The following is a 20,940-nucleotide window of genomic DNA, read 5'->3' as shown; positions in this document are numbered from 1 at the left end:
TAATGCGAACCAGAGCGCTCTTTCTTAGTAGCTCTTCTTCCTTGATATTCCCTCACTGTTATTTACCAAACGCGTTTTGGGGTAAAAAGACCCCTTCCTCGGTGGTTTAAACAGTGATGTTCCGAGCTCTTCCTTTTATATAGTGTCTATGGATGTTGCAATGTATGCTGGGACAGTGAGGGATTTTTGGAAAGCATGGATAGGAATCCTGATTTGTTATACTGGGACTCACATGTAGATTCATAATGAAACATTGTCCATCATGTTGGATTGTGACATTATTCCGCACCTATTCCCATTCACGATTTCCATCATAGCATCCTAAGGACAGTTGTATATGTACCAGTTGTCCTTTTTCTGTGTTTTTTCTTACCATAGAATAAAAGCAGCAGAAAAAAGCTTTAACAAATGTTTAAAACATGAAACATTTTGTATAAAATATAAATGTGAAGGATCAAAAAGGCTTAAAAACGCACATGCGATTTCTGTGTGTTTTCAATGCATTTTTTCAAAAAAAAAGTGAAAAGGCTTGTATATATGCCTGCTGGTATCAAAATATACAAACTACACATGAGTGATGGAATAATAAGGTGCACTAGTGCTATAAAAGAGGCAAAGATGCACATGCTGTTCCTGTGCGTTTGCAATGTGTTTTCTATCTGCCTATTTGGTTCAAATCCATATACTATAATATATATATATATATATATATATATATATATATATATATATATATTAATGTTAATTGTAACAATAAACGTGAGTGGTGGAGTGATAAGGTGCGATCTTGAAAACCATTATGGCATGGAACATTCATTGTTACATATAGAAACCAACAAAATGCACATGTGCTTTCTGTGCGTTTTCGATATTCTTTTTCTAAGATTAATAGGAGACAATATGGGAACTGCATCTCATTGGATTAAGCTCCTTGTTCAATTCAAATGTACATGAGTAATGAGGTGTACAGGTATAGATGGATATGAATGAGTACCATCTATACCTGTACACCTCATTACTCATGTACATTTGACACAGTCGTACACAAACTAAGGAAGATTCACAGAGGAAGGCACTCTAAAAAGAAACGGGCACAACCAACAGAAACCATATCGAATGTAGTTAATCTGAGCAATGCCCCATTCACAAATGCACAAATAACCTTACTCAACAAAGGTTTAAAATATGCCCCCACTGCTAAGTTAGACAAGTTCTCTACCTATATAGGGGTGGAGAAATTTGTCAGAAAACAATATCTAAAAAAGTACTTTATTAAAAATCCAGTGACGAGAGAGACCAATGGGGATGTAGATAGTACTAGTTACCAACATACAAATCTGAAGGTGACTTCAAAAAGATACCCAAAGCAAGAAATTAGCCACCAAATAGCAACTTTCAAAAAATGTGTGGAAAATGACTTGAGGAGAGTAAAGGGACATAATACACTGCTCAAAATAAATAAATAAAGGGAACACTTAAACAACACAATATAACTCCAAGTCAATCACACTTCTGTGAAATCAAACTGTCCACTTAGGAAGCAACACTGAGTGACAATCAATTTCACATGCTGTTGTGCAAATGGGATAGACAACAGGTGGAAATTATAGGCAATTAGCAAGACACCCCCAATAAAGGAGTGGTTCTGCAGGTGGTGACCACAGACCACTTCTCAGTTCCTATGCTTCCTGGCTGATGTTTTGGTCACTTTTGAATGCTGCCGGTGCTTTCACTCTAGTGGTAGCATGAGACGGAGTCTACAACCCACACAAGTGGCTCAGGTAGTGCAGCTTATCCAGGATGGCACATCAATGCGAGCTGTGGCAAGAAGGTTTGCTGTGTCTGTCAGCGTAGTGTCCAGAGCATGGAGGCGCTACCAGGAGACAGGCCAGTACATCAGGAGACGTGGAGGAGGCCGTAAGAGGGCAACAACCCAGCAGCAGGACCGCTACCTCCGCCTTTGGCAGTGCTCCTCCTGTTCCTCCTTGCACAGAGTCCTGCAAAATGACCTCCAGCAGGCCACAAATGTGCATGTGTCTGCTCAAACAGTCAGAAACAGACTCCATGAGGGTCCGATGTCCACAGGTGGGGGTTGTGCTTACAGCCCAACACCGTGCAGGACGTTTGGCATTTGACAGAGAATACCAAGATTGGCAAATTTGCCACTGGTGCCCTGTGCTCTTCACAGATGAAAGCAGGTTCACACTGAGCACATGTGACAGAGTCTTGAGACGCCGTGGAGAACGTTCTGCTGCCTGCAGCATCCTCCAGCATGACCGGTTTGGCATTGGGTTAGTAATGGTGTGGGGTGGCATTTCTTTGGAGGGCCATACAGCCCTCCATGTGCTCGCCAGAGGTAGCCTGACTGCCATTAGGTACAGAGATGAGATCCTCAGACCCCTTGTGAGACCATATGCTGGTGCGGTTGGCCCTGGGTTCCTCCTAATGCAAGACAATGCTAGACCTCATGTGGCTGGAGTGTGTCAGCAGTTCCTGCAAGACGAAGGCATTGATGCTATGGACTAGCCCGCCCGTTCCCCAGACCTGAATCCAATTGAGCACATCTGGGACATCATGTCTCGCTCTATCCACCAACGTCACGTTGCACCACAGACTGTCCAGGAGTTGGCAGATGCTTTAGTCCAGGTCTGAGAAGAGATCCCTCAAGAGACCGTCCGCCACCTCATCAGGAGCATGCACAGGCGTTGTAGGGAGGTCATACAGGCACGTGGAGGCCACACACAGTACTGAGCCTCATTTTGACTTGTTTTAAGGACATTACATCAAAGTTGGATCAGCTTGTAGTGTGTTTTTCCACTTTAATTTTGAGTGTGACTCCAAATCCAGACCTCCATGGGTTGAAAAATTTGATTTCCATTTCTTTATTTTTGTGTGATTTTGTTGTCAGCACATTCAACTATGTAAAGAACAAAGTATTTCAGAAGAATATTAAATTAATTCAGATCTAGGATGTGTTTTTTTTGTGTTCCCTTTATTTTTTTGAGCAGTGTGTGTGTGTATATATATATATATATATATATATATGTGTGTGTGTGTGTATATGTGTATATATATGTGTATATATATATATATATTTGAACCAAATAGGCAGATAGAAAACACATTGCAAACGCACAGGAACAGCATGTGCGTCTTTGCCTCTTTTATAGCACTAGTGCACCTTATTTTTCCATCACTCATGTGTATTTTGTATATTTTGATACCAGCAGGCATATATACAAGCCTTTTCACTTTTTTTAAAAAAAACGCATTGAAAACGCACAGAAATCGCATGTGCGTTTTTCAGCCTTTTTGATCCTTCTCATTTATATTGATATTTTATACAAATGGTTTCATGTTTTAATGGTTTTAAACATTTGTTAAAGCTTTTTTCTGCTGCTTTTATTCTATGGTAAGAAAAAACACAGAAAAAGGACAACTGGGACCCATTGGAGTGAATGGTTCCGCATACGGTCTGCAAAAAAAAACTGAACGCGCAAGGAAAGAAAATACGTTTGTGTGCATGAGCCCTTATAGAAAGTCTATGGACTATACCTGTGATGGCTAACTACAACTCCCAAGATGCACACTTGCTTAGCGGTTTTCAGAACTCCTTAGAAATGAATAGAGCATGCTGGGAGTCGTAGTTTCACTACAGCTGGAGTGCCGGAGGTTAGCCATCAGTGGCCTATACACTGCTAACCCCACCTCTCCGTGGACCAGCCATACAAAGAGCCATAGAGGTAAAGAGTGCAGCTGCGCTGATCGGCCCGTTGTGTTGATCCAAAAATCAATGATCAGAATATTACTCAAGAATCCTCCATTTCTTGAGGCTGACTCATTGTTAGGCCCCATTCACACTTTCATATCGTTTTTTGCGGACTGCAGAATTAAACGTTTGGCCCTTGGCAGAAATGCCTTCTTGTCAGCAAAATAGAGAAAAATAGGATATATTATATTTTTTGCCGGGCTTTGTAATGGACACATGGATGCGGACAGCACACGGAGTGCTGTCTGTATCTTTTGCAGCCCCATTGAAGTGATGCGAAAAAAATGAGGATCAGATAAGAACTAAAAATAATACGGTCGTGTGAATGAAGCCTTAAGCCTCATTCATTTGAACGGAGGCTTCCGTGATGTTTCTGTCCGTGCCTCCGCACCGCAAAAAAATAGAACATGTTCTATTTTTTCAGTGCGGACGGATCACGGACCCATTCAAGTTGAATGGGTCTTGATCCGTCCCAGCCGCCGCACGAACGTTGCCCGTGCATTGGGGACTGCAAATAGCCACGTGCATGAAGCCTTAGGAAGAGTTAGAGCCCAAGGTAGAATCTGTATATGCCCTCAAAATGTTGCTTTATTCTTGTATAATCCAATAACTAAACAAAGCTGAACACAATCCTGTATAATGGTTATATGCATGCAATGTTTTTATAAAAAATTAAGTAATATTGATTAAAAATATTCTATCTCTATGCCAACCTGTATGGTTAAAGACAAGCCTCTGTAGTCTGATTATAGTCCTACTCCCCTTCCTGCTGCTTGCTCATGTACGCTCCTATATGAGCTCTCCAAATTGTTTCAGTGAAGGGGTTGCACCTAGCACAACTCATTTGATCTGGGGGAAAGCAGGCAGACACTGCAAACAATAGCCCTCCATTGACTGTAATGGGTCCTGTCCTCCCGACATCAGGTGATCACAGGGACCAACTAGCAGAAAAAAATCATAATCCATCTTGTTCTAAGGGATTTTTCAGAGCTGAGCTGTCTGCTCAGACTTTGTAGGTGATGATCTGCAATAGAATGGGCGCTAGCACAGCTTGGTGGGGCCATGCATACTGGCACTGATTATTTTTCTATAATTCGACTGGAAAAACCATGTGCAAAACGTCTGCTATGGAAAAAAAAACTGCTATGTGAAACATGACGAAAATGTTTTTTTTGTGAGAGTATTTGGAGGATACTTCAAAGGAATTGAAAAATATTTGTTGTGGTATTTTTTGCATAAGAAAGGCCACAAGCTACTACTTTCTTCCACTAGAACACCTTAAAGAGGTCTGCTTATCCTAGATTGATTAGAATAGGTCATCAATATCAGATCGTAAGGGGACCGCCGCCTAGGGCTGGAATGATTACTCGAGAAACTCAACACAAAAAAATCCTTTTGCATCGAGGATTAATTTGTACCATGTGACCATGGAGCGTGAGTGAAGCGCTTGCTGTTACTCACTGCTCTGTAATCTCCCGCCAGCCGGCACTGTCCTCCTGACGTACACACATAGTCAGGATGTAGTGCACATAAGAGCGCACTATGACCTGACTCTGCGTGACATCAGGAGGACAGTGCAGCACGTGAAGAAGAGGCTGGAAGATCTGTGGAGTGTCGGCAGCGCCTCTACAAGAAAGGTAAGTATAATAGCAATCCGAAGTGGGCTTTGGTACTGGTGTAACGTTACATTTCCCTACCTCGTGAGATTTCCCTAACCTCCTCACTTCCGGTCGCACCGGACATGACGTAAGGCGGTGTGCCGAGCCGAGCCAGCGGTTAGTGTAGGGAAAAATTACGGGCCAGTGCGCAGGTGCAGTGATCGGATGGATGTTCTCAGTTGGACACTGGCCAACACTGCACATGCGCTGGGAGCCTCACCAGTGGTTTGGGGGGTAGGGAAAAAGCACTGGCCGGCAATTTTTTCCTTCCCTAAACGCTGGTGAGGCTCCCGGCGCATGCGCAGTGTCGGCCGGTGTCCAGCTGAGAACATCCATCCGATCACTGCGCCTGCACACTGGCCCGTAAATTTTCCCTACCCTAACCGCTGGCGAGGCTCCTGGCGCATGCGCACTCTGCTGTGAAATTTCCCTACAGCGTTGTTGTGTGCCTGCGTGGCACACCTCCTCACGTCATGTCCGGTGCGACCGGAAGGGACGAGGGTAGGGAAATTTCACGAGGTAGGGAAATGTAACGTTACACCAGCTTGTACCTCGGTACCAAACCCCACTTCGGCTTGCTATTTTTAAACTTTTTTAAATACCCACATAGGAATACCATGCTAATTCACCGAAATCTCGCGCAACTTCGGCAAGACGAATTTTGCCTACAGTCGTGGCCAAAAGTTTTGAGAATGACACAAATATTAGTTTTCACAAAGTTTGCTGCTAAACTGCTTTTAGATCTTTGTTTCAGTTCTTTCTGTGATGTAGTGAAATATAATTACACGCACTTCATACGTTTCAAAGGCTTTTATCGACAATTACATGACAATTTATGCTAAAAGTCAGTATTTGCAGTGTTGGCCCTTCTTTTTCAGGACCTCTGCAATTCGACTGGGCATGCTCTCAATCAACTTCTGGGCCAATTCCTGAATGATAGCAACCCATTCTTTCATAATCACTTCTTGGAGTTTGTCAGAATTAGTGGGTTTTTGTTTGTCCACCCGCCTCTTGAGGATTGACCACAAGTTCTCAATGGGATTAAGATCTGGGGAGTTTCCAGGCCATGGACCCAAAATGTCAACGTTTTGGTCCCCGAGCCACTTAGTTATCACTTTTGCCATATGGCACAGTGCTCCATCGTGCTGGAAAATGCATTGTTCTTCACCAAACTGTTGTTGGATTGTTGGAAGAAGTTGCTGTTGGAGGGTGTTTTGGTACCATTCTTTATTCATGGCTGTGTTTTTGGGCAAAATTGTGAGTGAGCCCACTCCCTTGGATGAGAAGCAACCCCACACATGAATGGTCTCAGGATGCTTTACTGTTGCCATGACACAGGACTGATGGTAGCGCTCACCTTTTCTTCTCCGGACAAGCCTTTTTCCAGATGCCCCAAACAATCGGAAAGAGGCTTCCTCGGAGAATATGACTTTGCCCCAGTCCTCAGCAGTCCATTCACCATACTTTCTGCAGAAGATCAATCTGTCCCTGATGTTTTTTTTTGGAGAGAAGTCACTTCTTTGCTGCTCTTCTTGACACCAGTCTATCTTCCAAAAGTCTTCGCCTCACTGTGCGTGCAGATGCGCTCACACCTGCCTGCTGCCATTCCTGAGCAAGCTCTGCACTGGTGGCACTCCGATCCCGCAGCTGAATACTCTTTAGGAGACGATCCTGGCGCTTGCTGGACTTTCTTTGACGCCCTGAAGCCTTCTTAACAAGAATTGAACCTCTTTCCTTGAAGTTCTTGATGATCCTATAAATTGTTGATTGAGGTGCAATCTTAGTAGCCACAATATCCCTGCCTGTGAAGCCATTTTTATGCAATGCAATGATGGCTGCACGTGTTTCTTTGCAGGTCACCATGGTTAACAATGGAAGAACAATGATTTCAAGCATCACCCTCCTTTTAACATGTCAAGTCTGCCATTTTAACCCAATCAGCCTGACATAATGATCTCCAGCCTTGTGCTCGTCAACATTCTCACCTTAACAAGTTAACAAGACGATTACTGAAATGATCTCAGCAGGTCCTTTAATGACAGCAATGAAATGCAGTGGAAAGTTTTTTTTGGGATTAAGTTAATTTTCATGGCAAAGAAGGACTATGCAATTCATCTGATCACTCTTCATAACATTCTGGAGTATATGCAAATTGCTATTATAAAAACTTAAGCAGCAACTTTTCCAGTTTCCAATATTTATGTAATTCTCAAAACTTTTGGCCACGACTGTACATGGAGCCAATACATTGTAATGCTGTACGGAAACAGCATTAAAAGCAAAGTTACTAATCAACTTCGGATCTATGATGACTGTAGTTAATTAATAAACTGCAATGGCTGCAATTAATAAGGTTCAATTCATATGTGGCAGATTTGTGCTCCCCCTTGTGGTGTAAATACATTGAGGCATATGGTGTTCAGAGGGGGTGCCTTATTTTTGTAGAACCTGTCCCACCTCAGATATATAAGTCAGATAAAATGGGTGAACCTAAGGGAAATTTTTATTACAATTTTTTTTTTAAATAATTTATTATAATTAATTTTAAAAAAGTTAACTCAGAAATCTGGAGCATTGTATTTTGCCTGGGAGTGTTTAAAGCTACTTTCACACTTGCGTTCGGGGTTCCGCTTGTGAGCTCCGTTTGAAGGCTCTCACAAGCGGCCCCACACGCATCCGTCCAGCCCCAATGCATTCTGAGTGGATGCGGATCCGCTCAGAATGCCTCAGTCTGGCTCCGCTTGGCCTCCGTTCCGCTCAGCAGGCGGACACCCGAACGCAGCTTGCAGCGTTCGGGTGTCCGGTGGCCGTGCGGAGCCAAACGGATCCGTCCAGACTTACAATGTAAGTCAATAGGGACAGATCCGTTTGAAGTTGACACAATATGGTGCAATTTCCAAACGGATCCGTCCCCCATTGACTTTCAATGCAAAGTCTGGACGGATCCGTCTGACTAACTTTCACACTTAGGTTTTTTTGTGAAATATAATGCAGACGGATCCGTTCTGAACGGATACCATCGTTTGCATTATAGGAGCGGATCCTTCTGTGCAGACACCAGACGGATCCGCTCCGAACGCAAGTGTGAAAGTAGCTTAATGCATTCATACTGTTAAACTGGATGAAGCAGGGGGGCCCTTACAAATTTTTGCTATGGGGTCCTGTGGGCTCTTTATTTGCCCATGGTGCAAGTTACGGTATATACAAACTTAATATATAGCTACTATGTTTCATATACAAACTAAATTTTCTACAAATATTTGTAAACTAAATGTTCTAATTAAAATCTATTTAGAATGTTTTATCAAACAATAGTGCCCCCTTCTGGAAAAATAGAACTGCCTTCAGTACTTCATGACCAGGGACATAAGGTCATTGGAAATTATATAGATTACATGAATTAGAAGAAATTACGGTGGGTGACAGCTTCCAGGAAAATGTAAAAATAATAGAAATAATTGTTCAGTAGAATTATACACAGCACTAGGGGTCAAACTGGAATGTCACTGAATATCTATGACATTTTATTAAGATTACCCCTGTGGAAGTAATGCTGAAATGCTTTGTCTTAAATCCATTCTAGCAAAGGATATACAATATGTCTAAAACCTCATCATCTAGTGCAGTGGATCTCAACCTTTCTAAAGCCGTGACCCCTTAATACAGTTCCTCATGTTGTGGTGACCCTTAACCATTACATTTTTTTCCTTGCTACGTCATAACTAATTTTGCTACTGTTATGATGACCCACCAAAAACACGCACATACACCAATACACCAAATGTTAATTCAAATACACAAGTATTTATTCATAACCACAGAACTTTAGCATAAATACAAAATATTTGTAAACCAAATAAATAACTTTAAAATAAATAATAAACAACAAATACCCCCTAAAAAATAAATCAGTGGTGCGCACAGTACCCCTCAAATAAATAACTCAGTGGTGCTCACAGTACCCCCCCCCCCAAAAAAAAAAAATCAGTGGTGCTCAGGGTACCCCTCAAATAAATAAATCAGAAGTGCTCAGGGTCCCCCAAATAAATAAATCAGCGGGGCTTCAGGTCTCCCCCAAATAAATAAATCAGCGGTGCTCAGGGTACCCCCAAATAAATAAATCAGTGGTGCATCAGGTTTCCCCCAAATAAATAAATCAATGGTGCTCAGGGTCCCCCAAATAAATAAATCAGAAGTGCTCAGGGTCCCCCAAATAAATAAATCAGCGGCGCTTCAGGTCTCCCCCAAATAAATAAATGGTGCTCAGGGTCCCCCAAATAAATAAATCAGAAGTGCTCAGGGTACCCCCAAATAAATAAATCAGTGGTGCATCAGGTTTCCCCCAAATAAATAAATCAACGGTGCTCAGGGTCCCCCAAATAAATAAATCAGAAGTGCTCAGGGTCCCCCAAATAAATAAATCAGCGGTGCTTCAGGTCCCCCCCCCCCCCAAATAAATAAATGGTGCTCGGGGTCCCCCAAATAAATAAATCAGCGGTGCTTCATGTCCCCCCAAATAAATTAAGCCTTGCTCAGCCAAATAATTAAAATAAAATTAGCCAGGCTCAATTAAATCATTGGTGGCAGTGGTGCTCAGCGGCGGTGTCATTAACGACAAAACTCGGACCTCAGCAGACAGGCGGCCCGACTTACCCGTCCAGACGTCAGGCTCCTTCAAGCACAGGCAGTGATAGGACATCACTTCCTGTGCGCGAGGATAAGGGGCCGCTGCCGTTGTGCAGGCGACCCACAATAGGAAGCCTCAGGCGACCCCCCGGAAAGGGCCGATCGACCCCCAAAGGGGTCGCGACCCCTAGGTTGAGAACCGCTGATCTAGTGAGATGGGTCAGAATAGGAAAGGAGCTGAGCACAACAACCAGCCACAATATAAAGTCTGTGTGGAAGTTATAACCTAAAAATGCAAGTGAAAAGACACGTAGCTAAAATACACATCAAATGATGCACACATTTACACACAAGAAATAGTCTGCAGAATCAAAGTGTAGAATTAAGTATTTATAAGGCAAATAAATTAGAGTTGAGCAAACCTGCCTTTTGGCAGGTTCGGGGTTTAAGTGAATTACATAACGGATTCCATTCTCGCAGAATACATAACGTAATTCAATGCCGGCATGCCTTTAGAGGCATTCCGTCCTAATACAAGTGCATGGCCAGCAGAATGGAACCCCTGGAGCAGGCCACACACTTGTATTATGCGACATGTCGGCATTGAATTACATCAGGGATGCCCAACCTGCGGCCCTCCAGATGTTGCAAAACTACAGCTCCCAGCATGCCTGGACAGCCTACAGCTATCAGCCTATAGCAGGGCATTGTGGGAGTTGTAGTTTTACAAATAGACAAATCGCCAGGACCGGATGGCATACACCCCCGTATCCTAAGGGAATTAAGTAATGTCATAGCCAGACCCTTATTTCTGATATTTGCGGACTCTAAACTGGCAGGGAATGTCCCACAGGATTGGCGCATGGCAAATGTGGTGCCAATATTCAAAAAGGGTCCAAAAACAGAGCCTGGAAACTATAGGCCGGTAAGTTTAACATCTGTTGTGGGTAAACTGTTTGAAGGTTTTCTGAGAGATGCTATATTAGAGCATCTCAACGGAAATAAGCAAATAATGCCATATCAGCATGGCTTCGTGAGGGATCGGTCATGCCAAACTAATTTAATCAGTTTCTATGAGGAGGTAAGTTCTAGACTTGACAGCGGCGAATCAATGGATGTCGTATATCTGGACTTCTCCAAAGCATTTGACACTGTACCGCATAAAAGGTTAGTATATAAAATGAGAATGCTTGGACTGGGAGAAAACGTCTGTAAGTGGGTAAGTAACTGGCTCAATGATAGAAAACAGAGGGTGGTTATTAACGGTACATACTCAGATTGGGTCACTGTCACTAGTGGGGTACCTCAGGGGTCAGTATTGGGCCCTATTCTCTTCAATATATTTATTAATGATCTTGTAGAAGGTTTGCATAGTAAAGTATCAAATTTCGCAGATGACACTAAACTGTGTAAAGTAATTTACACTGAAGAGGACAGTATACTACTACAGAGGGATCTGGATAGATTGGATGCTTGGGCAGATAAGTGGCAGATGAGGTTTAACACTGACAAATGTAAAGTTATGCACATGGGAAGGAATAATGCAAGTCACCCGTACATACTAAATGGTAAAACACTCGGTAACACTGACATGGAAAAGGATCTAGGAATTTTAATAAACAGAAAACTAAGCTGCAAAAAACAGTGTCAGGCAGCTGCTGCCAAGGCCAATAAGATAATGGGTTGCATCAGAAGGGGCATAGATGCCCGTGATAAGAACATAGTCCTACCACTTTACAAATCACTAGTCAGACCACACATGGAGTACTGTGTACAGTTCTGGGCTCCTGTAAACAAGGCAGACATAGCAGAGCTGGAGAAGGTCCAGAGGAGGGCAACTAAAGTAATAACTGGAATGGGGCAACTACAGTACCCTGAAAGATTATCAAAATTAGGGTTATTCACTTTAGAAAAAAGATGACTGAGGGGAGATCTAATTAATATGTATAAATATATCAGGGGTCAGTACAGAGATCTCTCCCATCATCTATTTATCCCCAGGACTGTGACTGTGACGAGAAGGTTTGTACACAAACATAGAAGAGGATTCTTTACGGTAAGAGAAGTGAGACTATGGAACTCTCTGCCTGAGGAGGTGGTGATGGTGAGTACAATAAAGGAATTCAAGAGGGGCCTGGACGTATTTCTGGAGTGTAATAATATTACAGGCTATAGCTACTAGAGAGGGGTCGTTGATCCAGGGAGTTATTCTGATTGCCTGATTGGAGTCGGGAAGGAATTTTTTATTCCCCTAAAGTGGGGAAAATTGGCTTCTACCTCACAGGGTTTTTTTTTGCCTTCCTCTGGATCAACTTGCAGGATAACAGGCCAAACTGGACGGACAAATGTCTTTTTTCGGCCTTATGTACTATGTTACAACAGCTGGAGGGCCGCAGGTTGAGCATCCCTGAATTACATGATGGATTCCGTAATTCACTTAAACCCCAAAATCAAACCTGCCAAAAGGTTCATCTTCAATCAGAGGAGAGGAGCCTTATGCAACCCCTCCTGGCCATATGAGCATATAGCCACACACTGCAGCTCCACTGTGGCTATTCTGCAATAAAAAACATCCAAATAGTGATAGCAAAGGGCAGCAGATGTCCACAACCTATATTGATATGCTGAGCATTTACAATCTGCATTGCAGGTCAATTTCTGCCTCAATCGCATTCACCTCTCTGCTACTTTAAACGAACAACTTTCCACATGCAGTTCTGTTCCAGAAAGACCACACCATTTACATTACACAAGGCTGTGCCTTTAAAGGGGTTGTCCAAGGTTTTAATATTGATGGCCTAACTTCAGGATAGACCATCAATAATGATTGGCTGTTCCTGAGTAGCTCCGTCCGCTGTATAGTGGATAGAGCTGGTTACTACATCACTGTTCCCATTCACTTCATTAGGAGCAGCGCTGCAGTAACCAGCTCCGACCACTACACAGTGGACAGAGCTGTGTGGTTCCAGCGCTGGAGTTACTTGGCAACATCTGATTGGTGGGGTTGGTGATCAGCTATTTATTTATTTAATGCACTTAAATAGCGCTACTATATTCTGCAGCGCTTTACAGACATTAGCAATCATCTATTGAGGATAGACCATCAATATAAAAACCCTTTTAAAGTGGTTTTCAGTTATGCAATTTAATATACTTTGAGTATCAACTCCTCAAGACCTCTGCTTGCAGTCACTGAATGGGAATCTTTATTGTTTACATTCAGGGAATGGTCTTGGTCATGTGATTACCACACATACAGTACAGGTATCAGTGTTATGTAACAAGTCATGTGACCAGGATAAATATATATACCCTGTAAGTGACTACGAAAGATCCCAATCAATACCACAAAATAAAATCCCAAAAACAGACGACATGCAAATCTTTTCATACTTTTTCTTTTGTCTATAGATTCCACTTAAAGGGAAATTTAATTACTTTATTTACGCCACTATTTTGGAGTTAAAAAGAAGAAATGCACCAAATTTATTAAAAGCCATACCATCTTACACCAGCACAGGGGGATCAAGACTGGTGTATGGGAACGCCTGTCTTGATAAATCTGCTTCATAGTCTTGATAAATCAGCTTCAAGCTGAGCAAAATGCTGCAGAGTGAAAGTGCCCAAAAGCTGGTCCATCCTCCTCTTTTTTGGAACCATTATAGTACTTGCTGGTTTGAGGAGCCCTGCACACCCCTATCTACAGTTGTGTTCAAAATAATAGCAGTGTGTTTAAAAAAGTGAATAAAGCTCAAAATCCTTCTAATAGATTTTATTTTCATACACACAAATGCATTGGGAACACTACACATTCTATTCAAAATCAAAACATGAAGAAAAATATATAAAATTTGTGTTGTTCCTCTAAACAAATTAAAGAAAAGTGAATATTAGACTTAAAAAAAAATAGCAGTGTTTGTATTCTTCTTTACAAACTCAAACATTCACTATATAAACTGAAAAATGTTTGAAGATTTTGGTTTCCTTTGAATCACATAACTAATATTTAGTTGTATAACCCCTGTTTCTGAGAACTGCTGTACATCTGTGTTGCATGGAGTCAACCAACTTCTGGCACCTGTGATCAGGTATTCCAGCCCAGGATGATTGGACTACATTCCACAGTTCTTCTCCATTTTCTTGGTTTTGCCTCAGAAACTGCATTTTTTATGTCACCCCACAAGTTTTCTATTGGATTACGATCTGGGGATTGGGCTGACCACTCCACAACGTCAATCTTGTTGGTCTGGAACCAAGATGTTGCACGTTTACTGGTGTGTTTGGGGTCGTTGTCTTGTTGGAACACCCATTTCAAGGGCATTTCCTCTTCAGCATAAGGCAGCATGACCTGCTTCACTGTCTTCACAATTTACTGTGGCTTAAATTCAGTGTTTGGGGGTCGTCTGACAAACTGTCTCCGGCCACTAGACCCAAAAAGAACAATCTTACTTTCATCAGTCCACAAAATGTCTCTTTAGGCTAGTCAATGTGCTCTTTGGCCAATTGTAACCTCTTCAGCACAAGTCTTTTTTTCAACAGTGGGACTTTGCGGGGGCTTCTTGCAGATAGCTTGGCTTCACATATGTGTCTTCTAATTGTAACAGTACTCACAGGTAACTTTAGACCTTCTTTCATCTTCCTGGAGCTGATTGTTGGCTGAGTCCTTGCCATTTTGGCTATTCTTCTATCCATTTGAATGGTAGTTTTTCGCTTTCTTCCACATCTTTCAGGTTTTGGTTGCCATTTTAAAGCATTAGCGATCATTTTAGCTGAGCAGCTTATCATTTTCTGCACTTCTTTATATGTTTTCCCCTCTCCAATCAACTTTTTAATCAAGGTACGCTGTTCTTCTGAACAATGTCTGGAACGACCCATTTTTCTCAGAATTTCAGAGAGAAATGCACTGTTACCAGCATGTACAACATTTGCTGCCTTCCTTAAATTAGGGCAATAATTTCCACCTGTTTTTCAAAGAATGAATGGCCTCACTCATTGAACTCCACACTGCTATTATTTTGAACATGCCCCTTTCAATTAGTGATTCAATTACACACAATCAGCAGCATGCATGTCATGACTGTTGGGTCTGTTGGATTTCTATTACTCTACTACACCTGCTAGTAAATTATTTGCCATGTAGAAGTATCATTTCTACTAAAAACAGTGATTGATCAGGTTAGTGATGTCTGACTGCTATTATTTTTAACACAACTGTATAGGCTCCATTAGATCCTGGCAGTGTCTGACTGGGGTGCCTAGGGCACACCGTAGGATACATTCAGATATTACCTGCTCACAGAGCACCAAGATGCTACCAGATGATTGAATATGGGGGTCCCTGCAGCAACTTTGAGAAGGTAGGTCCTGGGGAGAAGAGGATACTGGCTAGCTTTCCTCTATACCTAGAAGTCATCACAGGGGAATTCACCAGTACCCCTGTGGGCTAGTCTGAGCCTGCATCCTGGGTACAACTATTATGAGACAATTGTATGTATTTTTGGCTTTAGACTTTGTTCATATCTTGTATCCAGACTACATTGGAGGTGTACATCAGGAGAGACTTCTGAGGCCACTTACATACAAAAAAATGTATTTTTGTACAGCTCTGCAAAGGAAAGTGAAAATCAGTCCTTATGCCAAAAAGCCACTCTTTTGGCATACACGGGGAGCACAGGGGCTATTGGACACGCTGGAGGTGCATGTCTGAGATGGATATGAGATATTTGTATTCCTTCTTATAAGAAGACCAGAAAATACCAATATAGCCAATCTCTCTTTATTTCATTCACACTAGGTTCAATAATATACATGACAACACTTTCCATATGTGTAATTACGTTGGCGATTCCTGAAGGGTTTCCGGTGACAGGTAAATTCGGGTGTTGGATGTGTGTTATAAAGAATATGGCTAATTATTTAACGTGTTCAGTGTACAAAAACAAAACGTTAAAAAATGTTCAAATAAAACGGGATCGCAACAATAAAATGAGCCTGGCTAAAGACATATGTATAATACAAGGCCAACATAGAGTCCAAATGAAACACGGGGAGGGAAAGCAAAGCTATAAAATCAGTAGTATTCTGATGCTTAAAATATACAGAAAATACTGTGGCATATAATTTGAATATTATTCTTATATGTTTGTGAACTGAAAGTGTGATTTTATACTTGGATTTTCCTACATAAGTTCATGGATAAACTAAAAAGAAAAAAAAAGAAAAAGTTTTACACAATATACACATTTCATTACTTACAAGGAGAAACAAGCTTAGCATTTGTATATTTTGAAACCCAGGATACGGAGGGGTTAGTAGCACCATACAAAATGTGTTTTTTGTTTTCAAAACTGCAGCCTTGTTATGTAAAGATACTCAGTGCTTTTCTTCGTATAGCTGATAGGAAAAGTGCCATTTTGGTACTGGAAAAAAAACTTCATGTGATCCTCGCCAAAACTTAGCTTTTCTGTCTTGGAAGAGGTTTTATCGTTTTCTTAGTCCACTCGACAGTATGCACCAGACAATCTTCAGTATGGCACTTTGGTGAGGTACATTTGAAATTGTTTTAAACATTATCTGGTTTTTTGCTTTATCTACATAGTAGCACCATTGTCACGGGGGACAATTCAGACCTTAGCACTCTTCAACAGGTAGCCAGTTCTCCAAAATGTTACGTCCTCTTCATACATACTTGGCAGCGGCTGACACGTGTTCTCAGGTCACCAGCCTTGAGTGTTTCAGACTGAGGTTTACTGGTAATGAATAGAAAAGAGTCATGTTTTACTACCACCGACATGTCATGACAGCTGTCGGATAACATTACCCTCCATTTTGTTTAATATTGAGCTATGATTTATGATCTTAGTTGTTCATTCTGTGAAGGCTACATCCAACTTTACTGCCTGAGGTCATTTACTATATTGCGGATAAAGAGCAGACACACTCAGATGATATTTTTGCCCCACACACCGCCAAAATCACAGATTTCCCTTAAAGCAATGAATCCTTTGTGTATAGACTTACCTAAACATTTCAGACATTTCTACGGTGGCCAACCAGAAGCTGTAGGAGTTGGCATAGTAATTGCAGGTACCACGACCATGACATTCAATGAAAGGTGCTGAACGGAATTCCTCTAGACATGATCCAGGCGATGCTAAAGCTTGTCCTGAGCCTTCTGCACCAGCACTAGTATGCTAGGAAAGAAAAGTAACGGCTACAGTTACTACCTAGTGTGAAAATGAATCCAGATTTGTAGTGCATATACACAGCTCTCAACATTGTAGTCTACAGGCCCCTTTACACTTGCAGATGTTCAGGCAGATTATCTGTCATGTAAAGGTGCCGCCAGTTACCAGATGAACGAGCAAAACGCCTGTCCATCAGGTAATAGGTTTGTTGGTGCAGTCGCCAAAATCATATGTTGGCGGGCAACAGATCGTGCCATCTAAACAGAATTCTGCTGCTGGCAAACAATGATTTGCTATGAGGACAAAAACATTTCTATAATTATGGCATTATTGTACTTTATTTGTGTTTGCAGACTGCTGCTGCATTGTCTTTTTTTTCCTGTATGTTTCTAGCCATGGCAGCGTGGACCTGCACATTGGGATGTGCTGACTGACCCCCTTTTTTTGCAGTTGTACTAGAGCTGGAGGTGTGGCTGACTCCAGTTGGTCTTGCACCCCTGACTAGCCTGTCTGCCCCATATGATTTTAATTAGAGTAAGTATAAAGCTGTAGCCTGCTCTCATTGTATTTATTGGAAGTCATTTGGCACCGGGAGAAGTATAGAGTGGGCTCAGCATGCATGTTGGTACCTGCATCCCTGGATTTAATAGAGGCCGTTATGGCACCAAAAATGGTAAAAAGCAGAGTGGACCCAGCATGCATGTGGAACCTGCACTCACTGAATTATATGGTGGCCATTATGGCACATAACAGGTAGTATTTAGTGTTAGGTTCCCGTCTTACAGAGATCGCCTTGACGTTTGGCAGACGGGCCCAAATAATTTTGTACAAAATGTATTTGCCAAGAATCTCAAATTTGCAAAATAAGCGTAGCATTAGCACCAGAATGTTTTCTATAATTATGGCATTATTGTACTTTATTTGTGTTTGCAGAGTGCTGCTGCATTGTCTTTTTTTGGTATGAGGACAAGCCATGGAGGAGATTTCTTGTGTCGGACTTGACTCAGACCTCACTTTAGAGCACATTCCTTGCAAATATCAAATCCGATGAAAATCCACATCCCATGCATGTGAATGGCGTTTCTGCAACCCCACTTACACGCAGTGGTAAATTTACATTTTGGTGCTGTGGGTTCTGTATGGGAAAGCCAACAAAAGATGATGAGGATAGTGCTCGTGTGGATCTGCGCCAATTCAAACTGCATATGTCTGCCAAAAATCCAAGGGTCAGCCATGGATTTCAGTTGCAAAAATACATGTGAATACATGATATTTTATTTGATGTATGAACATACACTTAAAGGAGTTTTCCGGGAATAATTAGCTATTAAAGTGGTTTTCCGAGATAATTTTTTTACTGATGATCTATCCTCGGGATTAGGGATGAGCGAATCGACTTTGGATGAAACATCCGAAGTTGATTTGCATAAAACTTAGTTCTAATAATGTACAGAGCAGGAGCTCTGTACAGTATTACAATGTATTGGCTCCGATGAGCCGAAGTTATTGCTTCACGAAGTCCCGCAAGACTTTGCATAACTTCATAAATTAATTTGTACTGTAAAACACCATTTCCTGAACTCAGGTTCGGTTCCAAGGTACCACTCGGAACTGAACCCGAGTTCAGGAAATGTTTTTTTACAGTAGAAATTGATTTATGAAGTTATTATGCGAAGTCTCGCAATAGAACAAAGTTTTATGCGAATTGACTTCAGATGTTTCATCCGAAATCGATTCACTCATCCCTACTCAGGATAGGTCATCAGTATCTGATCGTTGGGGGTCCAACACCCGGGACTCCCACCGATCAGCTGTTTGAGAAGGCACGGCCGAATGACGACACGTTCATGTGTCATGTGGCCTAGAAGCAGCTCAGCACCATAGAAGTAAATGGGGCTGAGTGCGATACCAACCACAGCCGCTATACAATGTGGTGCTCATAGGAGCACTGATGCCTTCTTAAAACAGCTGATTAGTGAGGGTACCCCATGATCAGATTCTGATGACCTATCCAGAGGATAGATCATCAGTAAAAAAAAATCTTGGAAAACCCTTTTAACTGAAGGCCCCTAGCTTGCATCACCTACTGAAAGATTCCTACTTACTTGCTCCGGTCCTATGTGCTGACTCCTATCCCTCTATCTTCTGATCCACAGCATGTTTTCTTCTGGCTGGGTATGGACATGGTCTTGTTCCCCACTGCAGCCAATAATTGGCTTCAGCAGTGATGTGTCCCAAGCGACACATCATGGGAGGAACTTAATCTCTCAGGCGATGCAGACTAGAGGCCTTTCATTAATAGTGAATTGTTTCTGGAAAACCCCTTTAAGCAGCAAGTTCCTATGTGTACTTTGTCAACTACACCAATTAACCGCACAGCATTTTAACCCCATGCTCTAGGTACGATGCAGTGGTTTAACATTACCATCATGAATGAATATCCAATCCAAAGAGAAGACCAGCCCTGTGGACATGGTGGAATCTGAATGGTTTGACTGTGAATGGCAATCACCATGGCAGGAGCTTCACAGACACTGCATCTGAATGGATTAAAAAAAATTATAATTAAAAATCAAGGTTAAAAGAGGAACAAGAGGTATGTGCTCATTCATTGTTTATAGGAATTGGATGTGGCTACACTTCTAGCAACAGCACGGCTGGAAGACTCGCCAAACTATTCATCTGCAGCAATGCTTTTCCCATATGTTGACAAAGGTGACTAGCATGAAGCAATATGCTGAATTTGAATCCGGAAGCAAAGAGGTAGTATTCCAATGCATGATAATGGAGCCAACATGATTCACAGCCAAGATCTTCCCCAGACTGATGAATTCCTGGTTATTCAGTATACACATTAATATAGATGGCCACTGTTTGTCTAGAGATCACACTTCTCAGAGACGAATGTCATTTTATATTACAGATGTTATGTTAATCCTATGATCTTTCAGCATACAGACATTCTGTTATATCTGTGATCATTCACCATCATTCAATCTGCTCAGAACCTTGCACTGTTTTCATCTGTGTACAGGCGCTGTGTAGTTCCAGCAGGCTGTTCTCCCACTATATCATGCCTGGGGCATTATATAAACTACATTGTGTGGGCTATCCTGCTGAATGAAGTTCCTGTGACACTAATCTCTTGTAATCATTCATAACCAACATCCTGACAACTGGCAGCGTTCCCATTCTTCAATGATCTCACAGAACATTTCTTGTGAGTAAAGTGAGCATGCTTCTATCACTTTTTTATGCATGCATACGCAAGTCTAAGGCATAAAAATGTGTTAGCGTTTAGACATAAAGGGGTTCAACTGAAAGAGTCAAATTCAGACCTTGCAATGTAAGTGTAATTAAAGGGAACCTGTCAGCAAGACCATGCTACCAAAACTTTCCTGTAGGGGTTCAACTGAAAGAGCCAAGTTCAGACCTTGTAATGTATGCCTATTTAAAGGTACCCAACAGTAAGATCATGCTACCAAAACTTTCCTACAGGGGTTCAACTGAAAGAGACAAATTCAGACCTTGTATTGTAAACCTAATTAAATGGAGCCTGTCAGCAAGATCATGCTGCCAAAACTTTACTATATTTTTGGTGAATAGGAATAGGAGTCCTGTCATTGACAGCTGTACAGGGAAAATTAGAGAAGGACCACCCAGTGGATGTTTCTCCCTGAGCCCTCTATGGAACACTGGC

General features: G+C 41.8%; 1 protein-coding gene across 5 annotated transcripts in view; it reads right to left on the bottom strand.

Annotated features, from left to right (window-relative positions):
- Positions 1 to 15,813: 15,813 nt before the first annotated feature.
- The window catches only part of COL4A5 (collagen type IV alpha 5 chain), a 158,790-nt gene continuing 153,663 nt past the window's right edge, over positions 15,814 to 20,940 (bottom strand). For all 5 annotated transcript variants that reach the window (XM_040442331.1, XM_040442333.1, XM_040442335.1 and 2 more), the window contains 3 exons: positions 19,666 to 19,780; positions 17,074 to 17,246; positions 15,814 to 16,802 (listed from right to left, as the gene is read on the bottom strand). In XM_040442331.1, coding sequence (XP_040298265.1) covers positions 16,721 to 16,802; positions 17,074 to 17,246; positions 19,666 to 19,780 — 370 coding nt within the window. In that variant the 3' untranslated portion in view covers positions 15,814 to 16,720. The remainder of the gene's footprint in view (positions 16,803 to 17,073; positions 17,247 to 19,665; positions 19,781 to 20,940) is intronic.

Source organism: Bufo bufo, chromosome 8 (assembly GCF_905171765.1).
Source record: "Bufo bufo chromosome 8, aBufBuf1.1, whole genome shotgun sequence".
Classification (NCBI taxonomy): Eukaryota; Metazoa; Chordata; class Amphibia; order Anura; family Bufonidae; genus Bufo; species Bufo bufo.
The sequence above is the reverse complement of the archived record's forward strand: the minus strand, read 5'-3'. Positions and strand labels throughout refer to the sequence as shown.